The 10,132-nt window shown below is 40.0% G+C and overlaps 1 protein-coding gene across 7 annotated transcripts in view; it reads right to left on the reverse strand.

The window, feature by feature from the left end:
- The window catches only part of SLC35A5 (solute carrier family 35 member A5), a 48,494-nt gene that overhangs the window by 25,247 nt on the left and 13,115 nt on the right, over positions 1–10,132 (reverse strand). For 3 of the 7 annotated variants that reach the window (XM_023728886.1, XM_004373739.2, XM_023728885.1), the window contains 3 exons: positions 5,862–5,960; positions 4,105–4,238; positions 1,448–1,515 (listed from right to left, as the gene is read on the reverse strand). In XM_023728886.1, the coding sequence (XP_023584654.1) occupies positions 1,448–1,515; positions 4,105–4,238; positions 5,862–5,960 (301 nt within the window). Of the gene's footprint in view, positions 1–1,447; positions 1,516–4,104; positions 4,239–4,524; positions 5,961–10,132 lie in introns of all 7 variants that reach the window. The other 4 variants (XM_023728890.1, XM_023728891.1, XM_023728889.1 and 1 more) reach the window with 2 other exon arrangements.

The following is a 10,132-nucleotide window of genomic DNA, read 5'->3' on the forward strand; positions in this document are numbered from 1 at the left end:
ACTATTTTGTTCTGTAAGCCTTCATCTTAAGTGAGAATAACAGCACAACTAGAAGAGCATATTCAATGTCTCTGAACTGTGTATGTAGAAATTTTTGAAACGGTGTATCTTTGGCTATCTGTATTTTTACCAAAAAAAAAAAAAAGTTGAGAATTTAGAGGGTTAATATGTTGTGGGGTTGTTAACCAATGTCATAAAACAACATGTGTACTACTGTTTCATGAGAAACTACTTGTTCTGTAAGCCTTCACCTGAAGTACAATAAAATATAAAAAATAATAAAAAAAAAAATACCATGGCTTACATTCATTTTCTCAGAAGCCAAGTATTTATATTTCGAAGTGAGCTATATGTCAATTTCCAAAAACTTCAAAACATTTTGAATAGCATTCTTTAAATTGCTAGTTAAATAATTATTTCCAGAATTCATAAATAAAATGAAGAACATGATGCATAAAGCAGATTTCAATGTACTGTAACATCTGAACTGGGGTAAGTGTAATGTTCATTTTTTTTCCTGCATCTTTCACAGTATTAAATTGAAATGTTTCATGAATTCCGTACATTGGACAGTAATGGATTCATTAATTCACGTACTGATTTTACATTCAGGCTTATACGCAAAGTCATTCTTCTTCTCTACACATAAATATGAAAGATCACACTCTGACACAACACAGTGAGAAACAAGAAATTAAAAAGAGAAAGTGAATGTAAAATTAAAAGGACAACAAATATGACAAGAAGGTGCTTTTATTTTTATCATCATCATCAGGTAACACAATGAACTAGAGTAAGTACCCATGTGTCACCTCGCCCTCCTCCTCAGGCCACCCTGGTCTTCCCTTCCTGGTACAGCTATTTACCCAAAGCCTGCACGCCACTCCTAGGGCTCGGGGAGACCGGCAACGGCATTTTGAAAAAATTAAAAGCCTATCATTCTCACTCTCTAACCTCAACTCTAAACTGGATTTAAGATTCTGCATGCAAATCCTCTGCCAGCTGAAGCTTAAATCACATACTCGTCTCAAGTAGTTTAATGATGAATTTGCCACTCTTTATCACCTCCAAACTCCAAATTACAAACGTGCTAACTATCTTAGGAACCTCTTGGTTTCCCATTAATGCAGAGCAATTCTGCAAAAGCAGCAGCTCATGAATTCTTTGTTAAAAACTCAGCACTGAAATTTAAGATATCAATTATAACCCAGTCGATTATCTTTTTCATGTGATGCTCAAAACCTTCCAACATCTTATTACAGAGGATTCAGTCAGGCTAGCACTGGAGTAGCTTTGCAGCTGAGCTAAACAACTTGCTCAATACACAAAGTGAACTAGGAATAAAATCCCGGCCTTAGGACCTGAGGGTTCGGAGCTCTGCGTATATCACTGAACAAGGCTAAGCCATCTGAAAGGAGGGTATATGCTCCCACAGTGAGTTACTTACTTCAGCACTATCCTGAATAGAAGAGCTGTTGTTATAATGCTAAAATTCGAGAAGATAACAGCCATGGCCTAGAAAGAAAGAGAAGATAGAGTTACAATCCAAAGTATTGACCTCAGAAATCTCCCAGTTTGCTGGTTCACCTGACAAAAAAAGCTTTTGGTCAAAAACCAAACAGGGTCATTAGGGCAGCTATTTCACTAGAGGATTAAATTCCATTTTTATTGCTTGCTAAATTTAGTCAGATGTGATCAAATTATTGCAAAGGTTTTGAAAATAGGTGTTTAAATCCAGTGAATGCCTGTGAAAATAATCTGCATGTGCAGATCTGGAGGTGCTCCAATTCTCAAGGTTTAGCTCTGAAAATAACACATGGCATGCTTATGAAGCACTTTTTTAAGCTCTGAATGTGCTTTATAGACTTTAATGCTGCTTCTGTGGCTGGACAGAAGGCAGATACTGACAGGACCACTTAAATGGTAAGAACACTGAGGCACAAGTTTTTAAGCACCTTTACCATTCTAGGAATAGAATCAATTTTCTTGGTTGAACAGAAGTGACTCAATACCAAACTCACATCTGACAGCTCTTTAGATTTACTTAAGTTACTCTAAACACTTACAAAGGTGTTAGCCAGATTTTATAAAGACTTGCTTTTGTGAATTCAGTCATATTTCACATATGAGAGTATTCATCTGAATAAACATATATTTGGCTCAGAAAGTACAGAATTATATCACTGTTCTCCATAGCTGCATCCGACAACATTAATAACTACTTTTAACACAAGTCCTACTGATTAATTTCACCCTGCCTTCCTCCTTGTTATCACTATAAGTTGATTAAACCCAAAGGGTATCAACAGTCTTATATAACCACTAAAACAGATAACATGGCTGATAGCTAACATGGCTCTTATTTCTTTAGCAAAACTAAAGAAATAAAAGTAGACTTCTAGTAACAATTCCAAGAATGTAACAGTTGTTTTTCTATTGAATTTTTATGGGAATCAATATTTTAGGTTTTCTCAGTGTATTTTTCTGTAGACAAATGCTTTTGAACCCCTATTCAAGAATAAAAGTAAGAGGTGATGAGGAAAGAAAAAGTGGCTGGTAAGAGGGGGGAAGCAGTGGCCGTGATCAAACAGTAACGGCAGTATAAATGCATCTAACCAAGCAGACTGGCTGGCCTGACGAGCTCTGAACACTCTTTCCAAACTCTTAAATCAAGTGGTACGGAATAAATAAAACATCAGAGCTCTTTGCCCCAAACCTTCCAGGCATCTCTTTAATTCCAATCAGCTGGGCTCAGGCACAGCAATACAGCGTGCCAGCTGATTCTTTCTCAATACCTGTGGTTACACACAATCAGGAAGGAAGAGCAATGCAATAACCTGGAAGAACAAGGAAGTTGCAATCTTGCTTTGGTACCAGCAACCTAGGCAAGGTCTGATTTAGAACAAATCTGTTTAATATAAATAAAATACAACAAATATGTTTATGGAATGTGAGTAAGTATGTTGTTGGCTATAGGGATTCTCAGATCTGAAAACACAAAGTGAAAGGTAAGAATTTAGGGGAGGATACATTCTAGATAAACTGAGCACTTACTAACAACATGGATCACAAGGCTGAAAGAACTTCCAGCGACCAACTGTCCCAGGCCCTGCCTTTGGGCCCGAATGGTATCACTGTTCTATTTTACAGGTGTGGCAAGTGAAACCTGGGCCAGGTGGGACTTGCCAATTACCCAGCTTCTAAATTGTGGGAAAGAGTCAAGCTCCTGCCTTCCACTACAGTGCTCTCTCAATGACAGCACATTACTGAGCTCTGTTCTCATCCCACTCTGAACTGAGGAGGCCACATTTAAGGGGTTTCACAGGGAGGACCAGTGCCAATGAAAACGTACTTACAATCAAAATGCATGAATTTATTTTTTAAAGAAACTTAAAACATTTTGGCAACAAAGGCAACTGAAAGCTTGATTTTATAAAATATTGGGAAAATACATACATGACCAAAGTGGATAATAAGTAAAGGCAGAAGCCCAAACGTCAATTCTGATTACTAAAGGCTCTCCAATCAGATGAAGGATGCTGAGAGCGATGAGAAGTATTCTTAGCATTACGAGTTACAGATGGCATTTATACTTGCGAGGATATGATCCCTACCCTCAAAGAACGTATTAGTAAAATAACAGGGTTAAAGAAAAAACAAACGAACATACATACAAATAGAACACATACAAACTACATTCGAACAAGGGTAAGAGAGGCACACGGAATGCATAACTTTCTGAGTTAATCATGGAAGTCTGTTTGGAAGTCCTTGATGGTGAAGTTAATGCTAGAGGCTGGTGGCCACAGGAGACTCAAAAAACGGGCAGACTGGTATGGTTACAGGAGGTGGCTCTGATTCCTTGGGCCAAGAGAGCAATCCTCCAAAGCAGTTTGTACAGCTTGATACAGTACTGTTTAACAGAAAGAGAATCTGGCAAGCAGATAGGGGAATTAAGTATTCAGGTGATTCTGGGAAAACCTCAGGAAGGCCACTGAGGGCAACGAAAATTTAAGAATGCCAAGGAAAACGATGAAAAAGACAGATTAGTTCTGGGATTCTTCGTGTTATTCCAATATGATTTTCTTTGTCATATTTACTTACAGGCTGAAGATAGGACAGGACATAGAAGACAATCAAGTTATCCAGGAAGTAAAGAAAGGCAGGAATGGACCACTTCATAAAATTGGAGAATTCCTTCCAGGAAGCACATCTCAAGTTTCTACTTTGATGATCTTCTATAAATAAAAGAAACACAGCAATAAAGAGTCTTGATGAGAATGCTTATATTTTGAGAAAGTAAATTGCATTTGATCACTGATACAATTCTTTAAAAGGGACTTTATGAACTTGCCTCCATAAGTGACTATTAGCCTTAAGAAATCAAAGACTATACAGGATTTTATTACTGTCTCTCTTTCTTTACCCTGCTTGCTGCACTTTCTCACTGACAACCAGCAACATGGTTAGGAATACTGAGGCTCCTGATTCCTGTTAGCGCGAGGCAGTACAAGTAATACTTACGGTGGCTCAGGATAGACATCTGGTTTCTCTGACTGCTCCGAGAGCAGAAGGCCAAGAAGGAGATCAACAAGTTATAATAAGTAGAAAAAATATCAAGTCTTCATGCTGGGATTTTCCCCCGGCGGGGGATACAGGTAAGGGAGACACTAAGTGGAACTGACATACATGGAACTAGAGAAAATGAGCTTTTACTAATCCTAGTATGAGTTACTGTCCCATCTCCAGATTTACAAAAACTTAGGAAGGTACTGCAGCAGAGAGAAAGAAAAGATAGAAAACAAAAGTGGTTTTAGTTTAAACCCTGTAAACAATGCATCAATTTCATGGGATAAGAAATGTATTCCACTAACTGGAAATTTTGCACAGATTGCAACCCTTGAGCATGAAAAGACATCCTTCTGGACAAGCTTTATGCTCTAAATTCTGTGGACCTCACGTGGGAAGGAAGATCAAAGCAACAGGAGAGCGTGAAGGCTCAACAATTGGGGAACTGAGGTGAAGCCCAGTCCCTGGGTGGTGCAAACAATTAATGTGCTCAGCAGCTCACTGAAAGGTTAAAGGTTCAAGATCACCCAGAGGTGCCTTGAAAGAAAGGCCTGACGATCTACTTCCAAAAAATAGCCACTGAAAACTCTATGGAGCACAGTTCTACTATGACACATAGGGGTTTGTAATGAGTTGGAATCGACCGGACAGCCATTTGTTTGTTGTGGTAGGAAGCTACACATTCCACAAAATGCTCAATACGTTACAAATACTATCTAATCATTTCAGGAAGGGTTTGGTGTCCTTGTTTGATACCTGAGGAAAGTGAAGCTAAAAAGAAGTTCAATAATCTGCCCTAGAGCAGTCTCTTGGACTCCAGTGCACTAAACCGCCTCCCCTGTAGGAAGCAGGAACTGATTTTCAATATGCTACATGTCAGTCAGACAGCACAATGATTTAGAAGGTCCTGCTGTGTGACCCATTATAGGAACAATTAACAAGGTAGCGTAACAGGCAGGATGCTGGGAAGCCTGGGTGGAGTCCAGGCTCTGCCCCTTCCTATCCATCCGGTTTCTCCATCTGCAAAACACGGGTAATCACACTTCCCAAGTGCTGTGAGCATTCAACCAGATAATAAATGGCTAAAGCATTTGTAAATGCCATACCGCTCTGCAAGTAATAATAACAATGCCTATTATTATTATTAATGTAGTACCTTGTTTGCAGCTTAGCTTCCTCATATGTAAAAGTAATGGGCTAGACTAAATGACGTAAGATGCTCCTTCCAGTTCTAAAATATTTTGATTTTTTGATTTTTTTTAACAGATACATAATGCCATTTCAAGACTCACCTTTCTTTATAACCCAGAACGACACAAGCACACAGAAAACAAGCTTTACCAGTTCTGAGGAAACATTCACAGTAGTTGGCAGATAATCATATTTGTTCTCTGAAATGTAATAGAAATGATCAGTTTTAACTATAAATTTTACTTTAGATAATGCTCATATATAGTTAATAATTTGTAATTATTTTTAAACTGAAAAGTTGGATTTTAATATTGGTTATATTAAACCTTATTCAGTTGTTTTTGCTCTTTTGGATTCTTCAATCAATTCACCAAATGTATTAGCTATCCCTATCCCATTCAGCTTTTTATCCTTGAATTTGATCAATATACCTCTCATACTTCCATTCAAGTTGCTGATAAATGTGTGGAAGAGGCCAAGGCCATAGGCAGAGAAAGCTGAGTGGCATGGCATTAGACACTGCCTTCAAAACTGACCTTTAACCAACATTCTTTGGGTCTGGCTCATCAACCAGCTATGAATATATCTGGCTGAATTATTATCCAGCTCATGGTTCTTCTTGTGTCACTTGTTTGCCTTGCTAAAATCAAGATACAGTCAATCTATAATATTCTCTTAACTTAGCTTTCCAATTTATTTCATATCATGGCAGACGTAGAAAATGTCAATGTTTCTTTGGCACTCAGGGATAACAGGTACATTAGGGTAAAAGTAGCAAGCTAGTAAAGGCAAGACGCAACTGGCCCAAGGCTGGGCTACCCCCAGGGCTGAGAGGAAATACTGTGGCACATCCACACCCAGTCACCAGTTGGGAAGTCAATCTAACTAGGAAACAAGGTCTGGTTAGCACAGCTTGGTCTTAGCAGTTACCTGATTTTTCTAAATGCTTACAAACAACTTAGTTTATAATTTGCCAAGGACAAGCATAAACTTTATTAGGCCCAATGTTCGGGAATGCATTTTTCCTCTTTTTGAAAATATTTGCTTACTTCTCTTGGTCATCAGACAAAAACAAAACCAGCCAAGCACAGGGGGAGGAGGGCCAAGGGGACGTTCTCTCTATCCAGAACAGCCTTTTGTAAGAGTACTTCTTCATCTCTGTGGTTTCCCCTGACCTTCTGAACCTAAGCAGACACCACTCTTTACTCACCCTGTTCCTGTAGCACTACCTGTAAATCCCTATGACAGCACGTGTCCTACTGCATGACAGCTATTTTTCATGTGTCCGTCCTACTCCTCATGAGAAGGGACCATATGAGCCCCTTCATATAAGGGGGCACTTACCAGTGTCCAACACACAGGCACTTAATAATCGTTCACCTGAATTTAAACATGTAATGAAATAAACATTTGCCTGCTAAAGTTTGGCCATTATTCCAAGCCTGGTTAAACCATCTCCTCTTCCCTCTTCCATGGTCAAAGCTAGACCTAAATCACAGTGATCTTCCAGTAACAGTCTGCATTGATCACTCTCATGGTGAAGAAGAAAATTAATGACAGACATCTTACATTGATTTAAGGTTTTTCTCATCCAGGAAGCCAAATATGAACTGTAAAAAGCCTGACCCAAACTGCAAAAAGCCTGCCAGAAGCTGCTCTATAGCGATGTAATTTGTCTTTTCCTTAGCAAAGGATAGTCAACAAACCATTACCTCCGGATTTAACGACAGAGTCTGTTAGTTGTTGTTATTAGGTGCTGCTGAGTCAGTTCCGACTCACAGCAACCCTACAGGACAGAGTAGCAGCCATGGCTTAACCACTACGTGACCAGGGCTCCAAAAAGACTCTAGGTGCTCCAAATTTAAATCTCAGAAAGTCTCATGACTGCAGGTGGGTGGAGGGCCAAATTTTTAGCAACTAGGCCAGGCGCCACCAAGTAATCTGATTATCAGCCGGTCTCAGTAAAAGGTGGAAAGCCAAAAACAAACAAACCCACTGCCATCAAGTACATTGGGGCTCAGAGTGACCCTACAGGATAGAGCAGAACTGCCCTCTAAGGTTTCCAAGGCTGTAATCTCTACAGAAGCAGACTGCTACAACTTTCTCCCGCAGAGTGGCTGGAAGGTTCCAACTGTCGAGTGAACTGAGCACTTAACCACTACACCACCAGGGCTCCATTTCATCATAATCCAAAGAATCAAGTATGATCTTGCAAGAGAGGGGATACATTCTTAATTTTGGCAACCTTAAAACACTGCTTTTTCAGGTTTTTTTTTTTTTTTTTTAAAGCTATACCATATTTCTCCATTTATCTGTTGCTGTTGAGTTGATTCCGACTCACGGTGACCCCATGTGTTAGACAACTTTTTCATAGGGTTTTCTTGGCTATAATCTTAATGGAAGCAGATGGCCAGGTCTTTCTTTCGTGGTATTGCTGGGTGGACTCACACTGCCAGCCTTTAGGTTAGTAGCTAGCAGAAACCATCTGTGCCACCTAGGGACCATACTTTCTCCATCCTTCTCTGAAACAGCAGTCCATGTTCATTATCTCTACTTCACCCAGGTCCCTTAAACCAAAAAAAACCAAACCTGTTGCCATTGAGTCGACTCTGACTCATAGCAACCCTATGGGACAGAGCAGAACTGCCCCATAGAGTTTCCAAGGAGCACTTGGTGGATTCAAACTGCCAATCTTTTAGTTAGCAGCTGTAGCGCTTAACCACTATACCACCAGGGCTTCCCCCAGTCCCTAGGTGCCACAAATGGTTTCCACTCGACTGCTAACCTAAAGGTTGGTGGTTCGAACTCACCCTGCAGTACTGCAGAAGAAAAGGCCCGGCGATCTGTTACCATTAAGGTTACAGCCAAGAAAACCCAATGGAGTAGTTCTATTCTGTACCACGAGGTCACCATGAGTTGGAACTGACTCCAAGACAACTGACAACAACAATCACTTTACCGACTTTCCATTCAGTTTCTTGTCCCCAACAATATGGTTTCTGATCCCATTACTGCACTCAAACTATAAACTCAGGGAGATGACCAAACACCTTCTAAATACTAATTCCAAACCTGTTGCCATTGAGTTAATTCCGACTCACAGCTACACTATACTCCAATTCCAAAGGGCAAGTTTTAATTCTTATCTTGACCTTGCCGTTCTGTCTTTAACTCTTTCCTTTGTTTCTAGAAGTCTATGTGCATTTAGTTCTCTCATGTTTTTCTTTTTTTTATTGTTGTAGTTTAAATGAAATTTACATTTCATGTTAGTCTCCCATACAAAAATTTACACATACATTGTTACCTGACTCTAATTGCTCTCCCCTTAACCCAATTCCCCATGTAGTTCTCTCATCTTCCTAACAATTCCTTCTTAATGTCTTCCGGTGTCTTTTAAATGTTGACATTCCTTAGATCTATCCTGGGCTCTTTTCTCATTCTGTGTGCTTACTCTGAATATGCCCTCCTCTCCCAAGAAGCCCTGGTGACGCAGCAGTTAAGACTCAGCTGCTAACCAAAAGCTCCACAGTTTGAATCCATCAGCCACTCCTTGAAAATCCTCTGGGGTAGTTCTACTCTGTCCTATGGGGTCACTATGAGTTGGAATCGACTCGATCGCAATGGGTTCTCCCAAGGATTTAAAAATCAACTTAATGTTAATGCCCCAAAACTATACTGTGAAATACTTGACTTACTGCCACTAGACTATCCATGTGAATAACTATCCTCATTCATTTAATCTGTATTTCCTTCACACGCATGATGTGCCAACACTGCAGGATGCTGCAAAGAACAAGGACATAGCTCCCAGCCTCACAGAAGGCACAGAGCTAAAACTACGTAACCTCTGAATTCTGCCCAACTTGTTCTTCCTCCTAAGAGTCCCCATATCAGCAGAGACACCATCAATCCACTCAGCATCCAAACCAGGAACCTTGAGCTCTCCAATTCATTTTCTTTAATCCGCACATTCGTTACACCCTCCAAGTCCTGTGTTCCTGAACCTACCCACACCCTTATCCCTACTTACAAGCGCTGGTAAAAGTCTTCATCATCTGTGGCCTGAACACGCAATGAAGCCCTGACTGGTGGCTGCCCTGCATTTAGTCTCTTCCCCTTCAGTCCATCCTCCATCCAGTGGCCACAGTAATCTTCCTAGCTTTACCCGTTTACAATCCTACAAGTATTCCTTCACATATGAAGCCCTTAACCATCTAACTTCTCTCCCATGCCAAGCGCCCCTCCCTCTCCTCCAAGTATTCAAATATTTTGCTCAGTAATTCTGAACTGAACTGCCTGTTCTCAAGACATACCTTGCTTTTTTTTTTTTTAAATTGTACCTCAGGTGAAGGTTTACAGAACAAATAGTTTC

This window comes from Trichechus manatus, unplaced genomic scaffold, assembly GCF_000243295.1.
Source record: "Trichechus manatus latirostris isolate Lorelei unplaced genomic scaffold, TriManLat1.0 scaffold00026, whole genome shotgun sequence".
Classification (NCBI taxonomy): Eukaryota; Metazoa; Chordata; class Mammalia; order Sirenia; family Trichechidae; genus Trichechus; species Trichechus manatus.